The sequence below is a fragment of the Belonocnema kinseyi genome, chromosome 2 (assembly GCF_010883055.1).
Source record: "Belonocnema kinseyi isolate 2016_QV_RU_SX_M_011 chromosome 2, B_treatae_v1, whole genome shotgun sequence".
NCBI lineage: Eukaryota > Metazoa > Arthropoda > Insecta > Hymenoptera > Cynipidae > Belonocnema > Belonocnema kinseyi.
The window spans coordinates 111,956,934-111,975,688 of NC_046658.1; the positions used below are offsets into that span (position 1 = coordinate 111,956,934).

At 29.3% G+C, this 18,755-nt stretch overlaps 1 protein-coding gene across 5 annotated transcripts in view; it reads left to right on the forward strand.

Moving 5' to 3' along the window:
* Window positions 1–15,598, forward strand: part of LOC117168028 (centrosomal protein of 164 kDa) — a 51,324-nt gene extending 35,726 nt beyond the window's left edge. For 2 of the 5 annotated variants that reach the window (XM_033353347.1, XM_033353350.1), the window contains exons 7-10: window positions 2,729–2,901; window positions 7,543–7,774; window positions 10,480–10,674; window positions 15,342–15,598. In XM_033353347.1, the coding sequence (XP_033209238.1) occupies window positions 2,729–2,901; window positions 7,543–7,774; window positions 10,480–10,674; window positions 15,342–15,589 (848 nt within the window). In that variant the 3' untranslated portion in view covers window positions 15,590–15,598. Of the gene's footprint in view, window positions 1–2,728; window positions 2,902–7,542; window positions 7,775–10,479; window positions 10,814–15,341 lie in introns of those variants that run through there. The other 3 variants (XM_033353348.1, XM_033353349.1, XM_033353352.1) reach the window with 3 other exon arrangements.
* The last annotated feature ends 3,157 nt before the right edge of the window (window positions 15,599–18,755 follow it).

The window sequence follows — 18,755 nt, forward strand, 5'->3', positions numbered from 1 at the left end:
TTTTCAATGTTTTAAAAACGTTTCTTCTAATATAAGAGGGGGATCCTATTAGTTTTATGCGCGCTAAACCAATTCTTAAACTGAGATATTTTTCCTCAGAATATAATTATCCGATTTTTATACAAAAAATAATAATAAGGGCAAAAGGTTTTTTTTAGAAATTTTTTAGACGTGCAGGCTTTTATGTTAATATTTTTCATACCTGCCCTCAACCTGCTAAAGACTCGCAGGATATATTCTTTTTCGAATCTAAATTTATCAAAAATTAACAAAAAACTATACTTGTAAGTCTTCTGAGAAAATTGAATTTCAATATTTTCAGAAAAATCTCTGTTAATTTGTAAATTTTGAACCCTTTTTAACTATTGTGAAATATTTCGAAAGAAGACGATAGGCGCTACAAGAATCTGGGAATTAATCTTAAATATCTCAGGTTAAAAGTTATAAAGGTTCAAAAAGTTGTGTTTTTCCAAAAAATGAACAAAATTCAAATATGCATAATTTTGTAGACAAATTTTTTGCGTGAGTTTGAAAACGCACATTGTCTAATTTTCTCTAAAAACAACAAATTTCGTCTCTGAGAGTTTTTTTTTATAACGAACCTGCCAGATTTAAAAACAATGCAGTGAGTAGATATTTAAAAGCTATTATACTTTATTTATGTAATTTGGAGACCTGCTATGTAATAAAAAATCAATTTTTTTATTATCACGCCCACATTCCGTTCATTACTAAGTTTCCATTTTCTTATCTTATCTATTTTTTATCTATCTATCAGGCAGAAAATATAACTATTACGGACTACTTAAATAAAAGACCTAGTGGATTAATTCTATAAAAATCCCCTCTATTTTGCGCCATATATTGGCATACATCTATGTGAATAAAAAATTCATCAAATTTCAAACTTAATATTTAATTTCTTTAGGAGTTATGGAAGGGGAAAGACAGTTATTAGAATTGCATTTTTCTCGTTAACAGATTAACCGATTTCAATAAAAAACAGATGTTAGAAAGGCCAGTGATATAAATACGAAAATTAAGAAAATTCTGACGAAAAATAAAGATGAAATTTTTTATTTTAAATGAATCTGTTAATTCAAGAATTCAGAGAAAGAATTCTTGAATTAAGAGTGCATATTCTGATCCCTCTAATAGCTTAATTGGAAAAGCACCTGACCGGAAATCAGCAGTTTTGTGGTTCGATTCTCAATGGAGTGAAGAAGGAGTAGGATCTTTTTTCAGGAAATAATTTTAACTATAATATGAAAAATGTTATTAAATTAAAAAAAAAAAGTTGTTTTAAATTGTGTTTTTGATCCATACCTCCAATTTTGTTTGAGAAAATATCCTTAGGTGATCGTATTCAACCAATTTTATTTCTAAAATTAATCGAAGTGGTGCGCTATGAAAAAAAAATATTCATCTTTTTTGTCAGATTTAAAAAAAAAATTTTTTTTTTAATTTTTTCACTGATGTTTACAACATACATTTTGTTAATGAAAATCAGTTGAGCCCTTTTCGAAAAAATCGACTTGTTTGATTTTTTTCCCAAATACGTGTATAATTCAGGCGCAACGTTGATATCCTTACTTTGCTAAGTATGTTTTACTTATTATCTTCCACGGATTTTTAACATTGAGGATAATAATTTAAAAATTGCGCTCATACAATTCTGATAACCTAAATATATATTATAAAAACTAATGAGACAAACTTCGAGACCAATTTAAGAAAGCATATTTAGAAGAAACAAGCAGAAATAAATCCAAAACATTATTTCAAAACAACATTTTGAAAAGTCATACATTTTTTATCCGTACTTTTAGTCAGAATAAAAAAAAACATGTCGTGTTGGCCATTTTAATTGATGAACGCAAATATCTTTGTTGTTAAGCCAGATGCGAAAAAATTGTTTGGACAAAAGTTGTTCAGGACACTGTGACCTTGGGGTCAATATTGAATGTAATTTCAAGGTCAAAGTCAGTTTTTTCAGTGGGTACCCCTATTTTTAAAGTCGGATTGGGAAAGAGCGGACAATTTTACTTCCAAAGAGATAGTTTTTAATTTGTTATAGTGACCTTCAGAAGATCAAGGTTAAATGTTTGGGATGCTTGTTTACCATGAATTCCCTCGCCTGAAAGTCAGGATGGTCAAGGTCTTTGGCATGGCCAATGTTTGGATGGGCTGGGGGCCCATCCAAACATTTTTTCGACCATAAATCCTTAAAAGTTCAAAGGAAGCAGCTTCTGGGCGATTTGTCAACATTTAACCTTGACCTCCTGAAGGTCACTCTAGAAAATTAAGAACTATCTTTTCGGACCGAAAATTTTCCACTCTTTCCACATCCGGTGTCAAAAAAAGGGTTCTTATTTTTAAAACCTGACTTTGACATTCTAATGACCTTGAAAACTGACCCCGAGGACACAGTTATTAGTACAGTCTGATGGCCCCCATTGCCCTGAACAACATTTGCCCAAACTATTTTTTCGTATCTGGCTTACCAACAGAGATGTTTGCGTGCGCCAATTAAAATGATCCACCCCGTAGAGGCCAGTATCTGGTACCAATATAGGCTCAATATATTCTGGGGCAATTCTTAAATGCTTCATAAAATGAAGAAAAAAACATGAATGCTGAAAGTGAGACGTTATAGTTTACTCAATTATCACAAACAAAAAAGTTCCATACGTTTATGAGATTTTAACTCTTTGATAATTTACTTTAGCTCCAGTAACTGCGTCATCGGAGCTGGAATTCTTTAGGCATAGAATTCACGTAGAACGAGATTCTGTAAGAAGAGCTCGAGAGGCACTGAGACAACAAAGAAGTGCTTTTCAAGGCAGACAGAGAGCTTGGAAGCAGCGAAGCGCGAGGACCACTTTGGAACAGCTGGTAAAGGTGTGGATCTAATTAATTAGACCCTTGACCCAATTTTTTTTTAATTTTCCATAATTTTCTCACTTTAAAATCAATGTTTATTTTTGTTTCCATAAGGAAAAAAAGAAAAATATTCTATTTTAACGTTCCGCGCTGTGAACTTTGATATATCACTTTGATCAAATTTCTTTGGATTTTGTATCCTATTTATATCTCTTCTCATCCAAATGTATCAGTATAATTCGTCACCGTATTTTCTAACTAATTGAAAAATCAGTGCTACATACACTACCATCAGATGACTGGTGACTTTGAAACACGATAACGTGGTGAAAAATAAAGCTAGACATTTAAACAAAAAATTGTTTGAAAGCTTTTGAAAATCGATGTCAAATGAACTTTATTATAGATATTTCCAACTTCTTTAATATGATATATCACATGAGAAGTTCTTCTTTTTTATTTCAGAATTTCTCAAATTCTGAAACTCAACTTTAACCCTGTGCTGTAACTTAGGAAAACTGTGAAAGAAATCTATTATTTATAGGACATAATCTCTAAAATCTTGTTTTCAATTTTAGGTGATAACAATTAAAAAATCTTTCTAGGTTCTCAAGATATGACTAAAAATATCCAAGCGTATTTTAGTTACGAAAATTGTTGCAATAATCTAAATTATAGGTAAATTACATAATCTCTAAAGTCTTATCTTTAATTTAAGCTAATAAAAGTTTTAAAAAATCTTTTCGGGTACTCAAGATATGACTAAACAGTGTCCAAGTGTATTTGCGTTATGTAAGTTTCAATCAGTTTAAATAGCGAAGCTGGCCGTGAGCATTGATCGCCGAGAATTTATTGAATTTTGTTCGTCAACTTCAAATAGTTCTATGACTTAGGAAAATTATTGCCGTTATCTAAAATGTACGTGTTGTAATCTGTGTTATTTTATTTTTATTTAAACTTCTAAAATATTTACTGGTTTTCGAGATATGACTAAAAAGTTCCAAGCGTGTTTGCATTGAGTTTGAGTCGGCTTAAACAGTGTGGCCGGCCGAGAGCATTAATCACCGTGAATTTATTGAATTTTGTACCTCAACTTGAACTAGTTCTATGATTTAGGGAAATTTTTGTCGTTATCTCAAATTTACATTAGGTAATCTCTGAAATCGTGTAATTAATTCAAGCTGATGAAACTTTAATAATCTTTTCGGGTTTTTAAGATATGATTAATAATGTCCAAGCGAACTTGTATTTAGTTTCAGTCGGCTTAAACAGTGACGCTGGCCAACAGCGGTCATAGCTATAAATTTATCAGATTTTGTACCTCAGATTCAACTAGTTCTGTGACTTTGGGAAATTGTTCTATTTATCTAAACTTTACTTGAGGTAATCTCTGTTTTCATATTTATAATTCAAACTCACACAACTTCTAAAATATTTTCTGCATCCAAGCGTGTTTCCAATGAGTTTCAGTTGGTCTAAACAGTAAGGCCAACTTCAACTAGTTCTGTTACAAAGGAAAATCCTTGTGTAAATCCATAATTGACTTGACTTAATCTTTGAAGTTTTATCTTTAATTTAGGCTCAATAAACTTCAAAAATCTGTTTGGGTTCTCAAGATATGCATAAAAATGTCCAAGCGTTTTTGTGTTGAGTTTCAGTCGATTTAAACAGGAGGCTGGTCAAAAATATATCTGTCATATTAGGAACCCGTGAAGATTTAAAAAATTTTCTCGGCTCAAATTGACGATGAAATTTTGAAGACTTTTTTATAAACTCCTGAAATGATATTTCATGATATTTCTTTTCAGAAATTCCGATCTTACTTCCAATTGAATGTAGATAATTTTTTACGGTAGGTTCAGTGAGGGTTTTCACGTATGTTGGAGCCTGGGGCAATTCAAAAACTACATCACACTGTCAAAGGGCTGGAGGGGGGGGGGGATACGTTTCCCAGCAGGCACGAAATTTAAAGCCGTTTTTAGAACATCTCAAAGAAGTTTTTAGGACGTAAGGTCCAAAGACGTTTTTAAAACGTCTAAAAAAACGTTCTGAGTCAGGCCAAAGAGCGTCAAAAAACGTTGAACGTTGCAAAAACGTCCTAACAACAGTTTTGGCATATTGTATGTTTTTAAAACGTTATTTGACATGATATATGACGTTTTTAGGACGTTCTAAAAATGTCTTGGGCACATTCATGTTCACTGGGTTTGTTAGATTTGTGAAACTTTTTTCTTCAATACACATGAACATATGGTTGAAACAGATCAATTTTGGTTCATTAAAATAAATATTTTATTGTTGATATAATAACCATATGCTACGGTTGAACCAACAAAATTTTGCTTAATTCAACTACCTCGTTTTCTCAATGTAAAAGTCTGATCTTTTTTGTTTAAAATGCGTTTCATTCACTTTTTTCATTAATGTTTAAACTGAAAATGAAACTATTCCATTTTTGGTTGAAAATTCATTTGTTTAGTTCCAAATTTATCTTTATTAGTTAAAAATTCAGCTATTCGGTAGAAAATTAATCTTTTTACTATACAAAATCATCTTGTTTCAAAATTAATGTCTTCTGTTGATAAAATTTGTCTTTTTGAGTGAAAAATTGATCTTCTTCTTGGTTGAAAATGTATCCTCACTGGTTAAAAATATACCTTTTTAGTTGCAAATTTATCTGTTTGGGTAAGTATTTAACTATTTCCTTGAAAATTCGTCTATTTTAATTAAATTTAACTGTTTATTATTTTAAATCGTATTTATTTCAAGTAGGATATTTTTTCTGAGAATGAATTCTTTTTATTATAATTTAACTTTTTTCAAAAATTTAACTTGTTTAAAAGTTGAAATTCTTTGTCAAAAATTCGTTTTTTTTTAAGATTGACCATTTAAGTTGAAAATTCATCTATAGGGTTTAAGTTCACTATTTTTTGTTTAATAATGCAATCTTTAGTTAAAAATTTATCGTTCAACTATTTAGCTAAAAATTCAACTATTTTATTGAAAGTTAAAGTATTTTTGTAAAAATTCAACTTTTTTTTTAACTACTTTAATTTTATGGTTAAAAAATAATCTCTTTTTTTCGAAAACTCTACTGGTTTATGGAAAATTCGTCTTGTTCGATTGGAAATTTATCTTCTTTGGATTAGAAATTTCACGCTTCTTTTTGTAAAAAAGTTCTTTGTTGAAAATTCAACTTTCTTCTAAAAAATTCGTTTTTTGGCTCGAAGAATTTCACAGTGAGCCTCAACTAACTTTAACCTGAGAAAGGTATTAGAAGAATTTTTTTGCGACATATAATTTTTACATAGTATGTGCATATTTTGCATAAAAATAATAACAATCATGGGAACTCTTTTTTCAAATCTAAAATTGTTTATAATCAACAAAAAACTGATGCTAAAAATATTTTTACTCAGGAATTGTTCCAAATTAGAGTTAGTGTGAATGGAGCCCTATAACATTTTTTTGTGAAATTATAACTGTTGAATCTGCAAAGGGTTATATATTCCTCTAGTGCGGAAGGTTTTTAAAAAATTATATTACTGACCTTTTTTTGCAGAATTTTCTTATTTGATAATTTTCGGATATTTTCGATATACAATTCCAAAAAAAATCGTGAGAGCGCTTTTTTCAAAAAACAATTCCTATTTTTTTATTTTTAGATTTTAAATATATAGTGCTTTTTTTTAAAGCTAAGTAAGAAATTTTTATGAAATTATGTTATAAAATAATAAAAGTATAATTTACAGAGACTTTTATACTTTAAAAAAATATATTTATTACAGCAAATGTTCTTAAACACATTTTTTTAATCACTGGTTTATCTTAAGTTGTAAGTATTTATGCTGACATAATTTTGAAATTAAAATAAAAAAGGCTTTAAATTTTAAAAACAATTTTTGGAAAAAACGTTGTATTGGGAATTTGTTTAAAAAGTATTTTATGGCAACTTAAAAAAGTATTCAATAAATAGCACTAACTTCAAAGATCTTTCGGTTAAAGGTGTCTTAAGGCTCACCGTGTTCGAGTATGTAATTGAATATTTCAGTATTCCTGCTTGAAGTTAATTTTTCTTTGATTGAAAATTCAACTATTTTTTCAAAATGCAATATATTTTGATTTAAAATGTTAATGAAATCTAAGACCAAATTATTACTTAAAAGATGTGGGGGGCGGGAGTTCGTATTTGTGACGACACCCTGGGAGTTCCATCTTTGTGTGATGGTATGTGACGAAAAAGGAGAGCGGTGGGAAAAAGGTAAAAAATAGCGTGACGTAGTGTTTAAACGGCTTTTTTACAAATATCTTATTTTAATATTTTGGTGTAAGCGTGCCGTCTAACTCGCTTTTAGCCGGGAATCAGGGAGTTCATATAAGAAAAGTGATTAAGGGAAGTACAATGCGTTAATTTTATTATGGGGGGGGGGGGCTATAGACTTTTAGATTACTCTATTCCCGTGTTGTTTATTTAAAGAACACGTTCGTTCCCCAGTACTGCTTTGACCCAAATCGCTGATCAATCTCTCTCGCAAGCATCCCAGGCGAAGAGCTTAACAAAATTATTATTCAAAGCTCTCCATTCAGGCTCATTAAGTTCTTTCCTTTCAGGCCAACTTCACTGAAATAAAACTTTTAATTTTATTTCTTTTATTGTAGGAAGAAAGAGAGCTTTCTGATATGGAAGTAAGTTTGCATCGTACACGCAGTCTTCTTGGTGAAAAAGTTATACATCTGAGGCACTTGGAACAGTCTCTAGAACGAGTGGCTAATGCAAAAAAGAATGAAAATGATGTTACAGTTGTAAAAAACGACGAACAAACACTGAGTGACATGTCGAGTGCCAGTAGTGGATTCAGTTCAACAGACCTTGGCACAGATACCTTCATAGGTCAGTTAGCCCCTCTATTTTTTATTTATCAAAAATCATCTACTAGACAATCAGAATTTCGAAATAGCAATGAAAATTAATTAAACTGGTCTATTTTGAACAAAAACCAATTTGAAATTCTCCAGAGTTGAAAAATCCTAAGGGGAAGTTGCACCCAAAAGAAGAAAGCATTTACTTCCAACAATTTTCAACATTTTCATTATTTTAGAAATTTTGCAAAAACTAATCTCATTTATTAAAAAACACGACCCTAATCTTATTAAATACACTAACCAGATATGTTACTTTTTCTTTAAAAAATGAATTTTCCTTTTTTTAATTTTGTACGCTCTACATTTAAATCTGTCGAAATTTAACTAATTAAATTTATTAATCATACTTTGACTGAAAAATCAGTTGTTCCTACTTGAAAAGAAGTCATTTTAACAAATAATACATTATTTTTAAATTAAAATTCCTTATTTAATTAATACATCTTAATAAATGATACCATAAATAACTTATTAACACATTGATAGTTACGGCTAAGATCATTCAAATGATTTTGAGTTTAAAATACAACTATTTGTGTGAGGATTTAACTATTTTGTTAGAAATTGGTCTATTTCGATTGAATTCCACATTTTTCATTTAAAATTAAAGTATTTTTTGTTAAAATATGAAATATTTCATTTTTTGTTAATAATATTTTTTTTATTTAAAATTCAACTACGCGACTGAAAGTTGAATTACTTTGTTCAATATTCATTATCTTTTGTTGGAAATTATTCATTTTAGTTGAAAGTTCATCTTCTATTTTACAAATTATAGAACTTTTTTGAAACTTTTTCTTTTTCTTAGAAAGTTTACCTGTTTTATTAAAAATTCGTTTTTTGTTAAAAATTAATTTTGTGAATTGAAAATTTCACTATTCCATTACTTTTGGATAATTGATTTTTTTCAGTCGAAAATTCAACAAATTGGATCATTAAAAATCTTTGAAAATTCGTTTCCTGTAGAAAATTAATTTTCTTGGTTAAAAATTGATTTTTGCAGGTTAAAAATGCACTTATTAATTTAAAAAATCAACTTATTTGTCAAAAGCCTAATTATTTTGTGAAAATCATATTTTTTATCAACTATTACATGTTTCGTTGAGAATTGGTATTTTTGGTTTGAAAAATTATATTTTCCAGTTGAAAATTCAACTTTTATGTTGAAAATTAAATGTTTCTATTTGTTGAAAATTAATTTTGTAATTTGAAAATTTAACCATTCCATTTCTGATCAAAAATTTACCTTTTTTAGTTGAAAATTCAACAGATTAAATAATTTAAAATGCCTGAATTCATCAATGAGTCAAATTGACATTTTGAAAATTCACTTTATGCGGATTTGAATTCATTTCGTTTAAAATTCATTTTTTTTCTTTAAATTATTATTTAAACTAAGAATTTAATGATTCCATTTTTGGTAAGAAAGTTTTTTTTTCACTTTAAAATCCAAATCTTTGGTTGAAAATACTTATGTTTGGAAAGCTTCATTATCTTGTAAAAGTCATCCTTTTTATTAAAATATCAATTATCAGATGTTTTGTTCAGAATTGATCTTTTTTGGTTGAAAAATCATATTTTCGAATTAAAAATTCAACAGTCGAAAATGTAACTGTTTTGTTAAAAATGTCTCCTCTTGGATTAAAAATTCATATTTTATGCTAGCAAAAGTCATCTTTCTTGTTTAAAAATTAATTTTATTGCTGAAAATTCAAGTATCTTTAAAAAAGTTCTTTTTGGCTTAAAAATTTAACGATTTGTTTCAAATTTCAACTATTTTGTTGAAAATTTGTCTCTTTTGCTTGAAAGTTCGATTTTGAGGTTTCTAATGCATCTATTTGGCTGAAAATAACTTTGTTGTTACTAAAAATTCATCTCTAATGGTAGAAAATATTTTTTGGTCGAAAAAGTTTTTTAGACGTACATAAAAATTTGGTTTGAAACAAACCAGTTGTTTTTTATTTAACAAAATATTTTATTGGCTTAACCAATTTTTTTTATTTGATTGAACCAAATACTACATCTAGAAAAATATTTGATTATACGCGAAGAGAAATTTCAAGATCTTAATTCAAGGAAGCGCGTGATTTTAGAGCTACCATTTTTACGTGCTTTAAAGTCTCGGACTCTATGATCTAAAATCACAGAATTCGAGATTTGAGAGCAAAGGAGCCATACCTAATGCCTGAAACTTCGAGACATATGTTTTAAAAGCAAGGTTTCCGAGATCTGAGTTCTCTCGCTAAAGCGTCATAAAATCAAGAAGCAGTTCCATGGATTAATCTCCCGAAATTTCTGTCCGTGGAACAATAAAAAAATTGTTATGGAACAAAGAAATCATTTGTTGTCCGCGTAAAGCAATATTCTATGGATAAAACAACAACCATTTTTTTTATTCATTTAAATCGGTTTCTGAGAGCTTATTATAAAAGCGAGAAACTAAGCATAAACTTCAAATTATTATAAAGATAAATTAAAAAATGGCCTAAAATTCTTAACATAATTTATAGATTGACCCTTATACATATATTTAAGGTATCAATACCTAACTTAAATTCCTTTTATATCTTTATTATCAAAAGAAATAGAAAAAAGGAAAGAACAAGCCAATTAGCCCCATTTTACGGTACTGATCTATTTAAAAATTTGGAATATTTTTTTCCAAAATTTTAGATAAGCCAGATCATTATCAAGAATCAACGGAAATAATTGCGAGCTTGGAGAACCTGAATTCCGAAATTCGTGAAATCTGGGGCGTTTTGAATAAGCGACAAGACAACAATGTCCCACCGCCACCTACTCTGATGTATTCTGATCTTAGGTGGCTGCCATATCAGCACTTGACGACTCAACCCAGTAATGTGCAAGGTCAATCTATAATTCTTTTATAACTTAGTTGTAATATCGATTTGCAATATAGTGTAAAATAGATAGCACAATTTAATTGTTCACCTTGAGTTGATTGTTGTTATTTTGACAATAAAGACGTCACTCTTTCTATATCTAACCAGCTCTGCACTAGTCTGCTTTCTAATTCCGTAGTGTGTTTATTTTTGATGAAAATAAAAGTGTTTAAGAAATATTGCACCAGCTTCAAAAAAGCTCGTCGACGTTTCATAACTGAATAATTTTTTTCAAAGGCATTTGATTTGCATGTGTATTCCTGTTATTATATAATTACAATAATACTATTCCTAGTATCTTATTTCATCCTTCTCTTATTTTTAAAATTATGCTCTTTACATTATGTTAAGATTGCATGTTGCAGAGAAGAATAATGATTTTGACGGAAGCAGTAGTAAATTAACCTAATTTTTCTTTTGCCATTAATTAGGCAAAGCTTGTAATTAAATGAAAAAAATCTTAACTGCTTAAAAAACTTTAACACATGATTATTTAATTTTAAATTTTACTTTTAAGTATGCCTTCCTATAAAACACTGAATTTTTATATAAAAATCTGTTGAACGATAAAATTAAAAGAGCTTTACTTTTTACTTTAAAGATTAATTAAGTTGTAAGTCTAAAATTCATTTTCGGTATTACATGTTAAAAAATTTTCATTTTTGATTCTACATTATGCTTCATATATTTAATTATTTCGCAGTGGAGAGAACTATTTTTTCCATATCATTGCTCATGCTCACTTCAGGGAATAATATTTTCTGTACCACTGCGCTTAAAAGTACTTTTTCGTACGGATATTGTTTTTTAAATCAAACATTATCTGTATTTGTTCCAGAAAATATTTTTAAATTTTAGAGAGTCGTCAAAAAGTGCCTACTTTTCGCACTTGTTGCACAATATACTATTTAGAAAATGTATGAAGATTTTCTATACTTGGAATTTATGTTTTCCAATTCGAAAATAATGAAACATCTAAATACCAGTACCTTGCTAATACTGTAATTCATAATCCTGTAATTTATAATCAAACTAATTTATTTAATAAAAAAATGTAGAACAAAGTGATGAGATGAAGTGAACTATTTCTCTTTGAAACTAAATACAAATATGACTTTTGCCTGGAAAAAGAGACACCTTTTCCTTGATTTCTAAAGATTTGATTGACTTAAAAATTTTTTAAGTCGAAGTTGATAAAAACATTAAAGATTATATCCATTTCAGATCACATATAATTCTTTTTAACTTTGAACTTCTTACCTAATTGAGATATTTGAAATTCCATTCCTCATTCTGGCGAGGTCGGTCTTCTTTCAAAATCCGCCGGAAAATCAAACCAAATGTTGAAATTCACAAAACATGGCAGTGATTTTGCTGAAAATATTAAAAAAACAATTTCTTTAAAAACGCCACCTTTTAATGCTTTGCTATTTTTTTATTTATTCTTTTATTCTATAATAAATACATCATGTAATTTTCATACAGACAAAACCATTTTCGTGGTTACGATAATTTTTTTTTGAAAAACTGAACTCTCGAATTTTTCCTAAAGTCAACGAATGATTCGACGAAATCCTAAAAAAATCAGTTGTTCATCTTAAAAAGTTGTATAAAAAACATATCTTACTCTTTTGTGATATCTTTAGTTTTTCGCACAAAATGTTAAAAAATGTAATATTTTGAAATTAGATTTTTTGAAAATTGCTTTTGTTTATTTTATCCAATATTTAAAAAATGCTCGATTATATAAAGAAGATATTCTAAAAGTTTTATGCAGGGAAATTTTGTTTTTTTTTCACGAGAATTTTTTTCCTTGACGTTTGAATTTTTTAATTTCTGTTCTTCATTTCTTTATAGGACAATTAACCTCCCCAGAGTCAGAAATGAAATATTAAATATCCTACTTAGACCAAAACTTATAAGGGTTTGAAGAGAAAATGTGTGCTGTTATATTTCCTTTAAAAAAGATAATGTATTGATTGTTTATTTTGGTGAATTTTCCCACTTTTCTTGTAAATAGTTTTTAAAATGTTGCAAGAATTTTGAACTTTTGTTTAAAAACACTAAAATAATTCATTTTTTTCAAATCTGATTTTAGAACAATGCCATATAAGAAAAGAAATTTATTATATTGAAAAAAACCTGATTTGATCAAACATTTTATTAATTTTAATAATTGAATTATTTTACTAAATTTCGTTTATTTCTAAGTATATTAATATATTAAGTATATATTAGGGATATTAATATATATTAATATATTAATATATTAAGGCAAAGGGAAAGTTCTGTCACACTCTTCCCAATTTTTTACCTCGAAAAATATCAATAATTGCAGTTTTTAGTAATTTGATAACTATTTTTTCGAATAGAACTAGACAGTTTTATTTGGGGGGGGGGGGGGGGGGGGGGGATTCGAAACTTTTTGGGTTTCTCTCGATTTAAATTTTTTGTTTAGATTAAAAAATAGATTTTGCAAAACCTTTCAAACCATTCACGCAAAAATTCGTTTTATATATAATTGTATTATTTTAGAACTCAAAATTAGATATTCAGAAAAAATTATTGGTAAGTATCGTTAATTTATCACAGAAAAGTTCTTTATAAGACTCTAGTGTCACATTGAATATTATATCAATTCCATCAACAAAATTGTCAAAATTAGAAGAATCATTGTCCAAAATCGTCTACCATTTATAAGGCTTATTTTTCTGGATCATAATAAAAAAATGCAGGATGGCTTCTTAAGGATTTTCTAGGTGTATGGATAAATTTAAAATGACTGAATCATTAATTTCATTAATAAAATTTACAAGAAAGGCCTTTGATTAGCTTAGAAAATTTAAAAAGAGAAACCCAAACGTAAATAAAAAAAAAATAGTTGAAGTCATAATTGTTTATTCAAATGTTTTTTTGAATATTTGTAATTGCTCCTCTTCTTTAGGAAATATTTGTAATTTTCATTGTATTTTAATTTAGATAAGCTCATTTACTTTCTGGAAACATTTTTTTGTCAATTTTATAGAACAATTTAAAGATGAAGTAATTTTTAACTTTACGGTGCATATGGAACATCCTTAAGGTCCCTAGAAATCATTGGTTAATCGAACTTTATAAATCGAGGCAAAACGAAGCAGCCAATTGGTCTAGTTTTTTGCATATATAATCTAAAGAATAGATTTAGTGTTTCTGGATTTAGTGTGTCCGAGAATTGATGCCGCGCGGTGTGGATTGGAGAGAGGAGCCGCGGGAGGATGGGCGGTACTCATTCAGGCGTCACAAGACAGAGAGAGAAACAAGAGAGAGAGAAAAACCAGGAAAGAGACAAAATAGTTTGGAGACCCTGGATTTAATGTCACGGTCAAAAATTGACATTAAATCCAGGTTTGACTGTGATTGAAAAAAATGTGCTTTATTGTAGGCATCACGATAACACCACCACAGCAGTACTATAGTATTATAATATTTATCTAAAAAGTGAGTAGAAAAAACAGTTACTGTTTCTGCTTTTATGACTAACCTTGCTTGTTACTTGCTTGTCCTCCATACCGGAGGACGAGAGTCTGCTTGGTTTTATGTTTGGGCTAAACTAACGATAAAACGAAAAACTAACATCCTTCGAGACCCAAGTCTATGGTAGTTTTTCGATTTGTCGTTAGGTTCGCCCAAAAGCAGAACCGAGCAGATTTTTACCATGCTTGATAACAGCCATGCCGGAGAAAGAGGATTGCTCGCTTCTGCTTTTAGAAAATCCTACCGAAAACACGAAAAACGACCGTCCTTCTGGACACTAATTTATGGTAGTTTTTCATTTTGCCGTCATGTTTGCCCAAAATCAGAACCAAGCTGATTCTTACCATGCTTGATACCAGCCATTCCGGAGAAAGAGAATCTGCTCGGTTCTGCTTTTGGGCGAACCTAACGACAAAACGAAAAACTACCATGAACTTGGACCCTGAAGGACGGTAGTTTTTCGTTTTCTCGTTAGGTTTGCCCAAAAGCAGAATCGAGCAGATTCTTGCAATACTTAATGCCAGCTATGTCGGAGGCAGTGGATCTGCTCGGTTCTATTTTGGGACGAACCTAAGGACAAAGCAAAAAACTACCGTCCTTCAGGAACCAAGTTCAGGATAGTTTTTCGTTTTGTCGTTAGGTTCTCCTAGAATGAGAAGCGAGAAGATTCTCTTCCTCTGGAATGGCCGGTAACAAGTATGGTAAGTCACGAAAGTAAAACCTGATGTAAACAACTGTTTTAATTACTCATTTTTTAGATAAATAGTAGAATACTCGACTAATGCGTTAGTGGTGTTATCGTAGTGCTGCTAATAAGGCACATTTTTTTATTTTGATAATTACAGAAAAATAAAGTTTTTCTGAAAAAAACGGCCCTTACCGGGATTCTTTCTACTTTTTCGATTATGTACTTAAAAAACTAGACAAAATAGCTTCTCTGTTTGGCCTCAATTTATGAAATCCGAGTTACCAATGATTTTCAGGGGCCTTAAGACCTTAAACTTTCAATAAAAATGAACAGACTTCGTTATTTCATTTCGCGGTTTGCTTTTTTGCAGTTGCATATAAAAATCTTATGTTTAATCTAGTTTCTCAAACGTGTCATTAATTGGTATTTAGCAGCCTTTGGTACTCCAAACATCCAATCGAACATCCTATCACAACTGACAGCAGCTCATCCACCGGCAGCAAATACACAAAACATCATCGCCCAATATGGACCCAATAGTGGATTTACAACCAGCGTTGGAACTGTTGAACGAGCTACTTCTAATCTGATGGAAAGAACCAGGAATCTCAGGGATTGGCTTCGACAAGCAAGAGTCGAAAGTTCGGACTTGGTTAGTCCAGGGCAAGCTACTCTTTAAAACTAAAAAGAAGAGAAGAAAAAAGAAATTAATATATTTAAAACCGTCTGTGACTACATGGATCTTTGAAATTATTATCGTTTCCTAAAGGATTTTGATACCTCTTTGTTTAAAAAAACCTCTCTCAGAGTGTACGTTTAAGACAACCACTCTTCTTTTGGTCGTCTAAAAGAACCATTTTGCTTTTTGAGCTGACCTCTCGTTGTTTGAATTCTTTCTAATCATTTGAATACTTTTGCATTATTTTAACTTCTTTTAAATCTTTTGAATTTCCCGGAATTCACTGAATGATTTAAAGTCCTTCAATTTCCTGAATTTCTTGAATTTCCTCAATTCTCGCAAGTTCTTCAATTTCTAAAATTTCCTGTTTTCCTCGACTTTCCCTGAAGCTCTTTAATATTCCTAATTCCTTGAATTCATTTCATTCTCTCAACTCTCTGAAATTCTCTAAATTCCCAGCAATCTTTGAATACCCTGAATTCCTGTAAATCTCTCAATTTCTTTAATTCCTTAAAACTTTGGAATTGTCGGAATTTCCTGAATCCCTTCAGTATTCTGAATTTCTGGAATATTACGAATTTCATGAATTTCTTTCATATTCTGATTTTCTGGCATATTCGGAATTCCATGAGTTCTCCCAAAGTCTCAGAATTCCTTGAGTTCTTTAAAATCCTTAAATATTCCGAATTCTTTAAATATTCAGAGCTCCCTGAATCATGTGAATTCCTCAAAATCTATGTATTCTTTGAACTTCCTAAAAGCCCCAAATATATCGAATTCCCTTAATTCCTTTAATTCCTTAAATGCTCTGAAATACCTGAAATTCTCTGAATTCCCTATAATTCTTGAATTCCTTGAATATACTAATTTCCTTAAATATTCTGAATTCCTCGAATTCTCTGAATTCCATAAATTTCCTGAAATCCTTTAACTCTTGGCCATCCTTAAATATTTTGAATTTCCTTAATTCCGTGAATATTCTCAATTCTTTAAATTCTTTAAATATTCTGGATTCTACAATTTCTTGGATTCTATAAATTTTCTGATATTCCTGAAATTCTCTGAATGCTCTATAATCCTTAAATAACCTAGATTCTTGAAAATTTCTACATTTCTTTAATTCCCTAAAAATTTGGAATATTTAAAATTCCCTGAATCCCTTGAATATTCTGAACTTTTGGAATATTAGGAATTGCTTTAATATTCTGATCTTCTGGAATATTCGTAATTCCATAAATTCTACGTAAATATCAGAATTCCTTAAATCCCTTGAAATCTTGAATTCCCTAACTGCGGACATCTTGGTATTCCTGAAATGTTCTAAATTCCTTGAATATTCTCAAATCTCTGAAATTTTTTAATATTGTAAATTCCTTGAAAAATGTGAATTCCAAAATTCCTTGAATTCTCTGAATTCCATAAGTACTTTAAAATCCCTAAAATTCTCTGAATTATCGATAATCTTTTCATTTCCTTGATTTTTGGAATATTCTGAATTCTTTGAATATTTTCCATAATTTTCCCGAATTCAAAGGATTTAAGAATTAAAGGAATTGCACGAATTCAAAGATTTCAGATAATTCCACGATTTAAGGACATTCAAAGAATTTCAAATAATGCAAGGAATTTAGATGAATTTAATCATTCAGATATATTAGGGAATTTGAAGGAATTAGGAAGATTTCATGGAAGTTAAAAAAACTTGCAAGAGTTTAAAAGCATTTCAGGCAATTTAAAATAATGAAAAACAATACATCGATTTTAAATAATTCATCAGAATTTAAAAGAATTTAAATGTATTTAAAATAATTTTCATTAATATACTGAACCAGAGATTACTAGTTACTAAATCTACCTGGTGTTTGTCTTCCTTCAATTTATTTTTTATTTTTTAAAAATTTTAATTTATGAAAAATTTAAGAATCATACCTCAAATCACAGACGCATTTTTCAATTGGAAAAAAATTCTTCCCTTGGGATTCGACTAGTTTTCCAAAACCATCATTAGTTTCAAATTTTGAACTGCTTCGCATTCAATTTTCCAATTTCGAATGCGAAGCACATTTCAGCATACCGAATATCTTCAAGAAAAGCTGGCACTAAATACCGAGCCTTTTACATTTTTAGTAGGCATTGAATAGAAAAAGCAAAATATGAATTTTTAGGTTGTCTTATTTATATTTTTGTAACGCTTTTTCGAATTGAGTTCGAGCGAATCTTCTATATTATGATACTCAATTGTGATTTGCATTTATTTTTACAAAGAAGGAAAGGAAGAATGGAGCAAAATGATAATCTAGTCAAGATTGTCTTATAAAATCAGAACATATCATTTCGAGGTCCACTTCAGTTCAATTGATTTTAAATTTTCAATGAATTACAAAAATGTTGCTTGAGATAAAAATAAATATGTAAAGCATTTTTTAAATTTAATTTACGGAATTCCAATATAGAAATATACTTCTTATTTAAATAAATTAAATAAATTGAATCTGGTTTTATTAGACAGTCGAGGTAAATCATGAAGACGTGATGCTTATCTCAAATAATTGATATAATTAATCCTGTACATTTTTTCTTGTAAATACATTGTAATATGATTGTAAAATAGAGTCGTGGTTCGTTGGAGTTTATAAAATTTATCGGTCCTCTGTATATTTTCGGCATTGGATTTCGTTTATGAAGAAGGTGCATGATATATGCAATTGTCTATATTATATATAAAAAAATATTTCTATATTTCATATTATTTATAGCAACGACGGTGATATTGTATGATATTATAATTAAAATTAGCTCATTTTAATTTGTCCCGGGTTGTGATAGATATTTCTGCAAACGTTTAAGAAGTAACGTTTGCAACATAAAAAGCAAATCTAGTCACTGAGGTTAATAATAGTGTTTTTATGTTGAGACCTATCATTAGGGTGGTCCAAAAATGAATTAGATTTTATTTCGAACTTTCATGCACGTCTTCCCACAATTTTTTGAATTAAAAAAAATGCATTTAAAAAATATGATATTTAGTCGACCCGCAACTTCATGAAGTTGAAGGTAGTTGTGCCAAATATAAGGTCTTCGGAAAAAACGTTTTATATGATTTTAAGAAGTAAAATGATATTACGATTCATTTTTTAATAATAAGAAAATATTATCTTTTATAAAA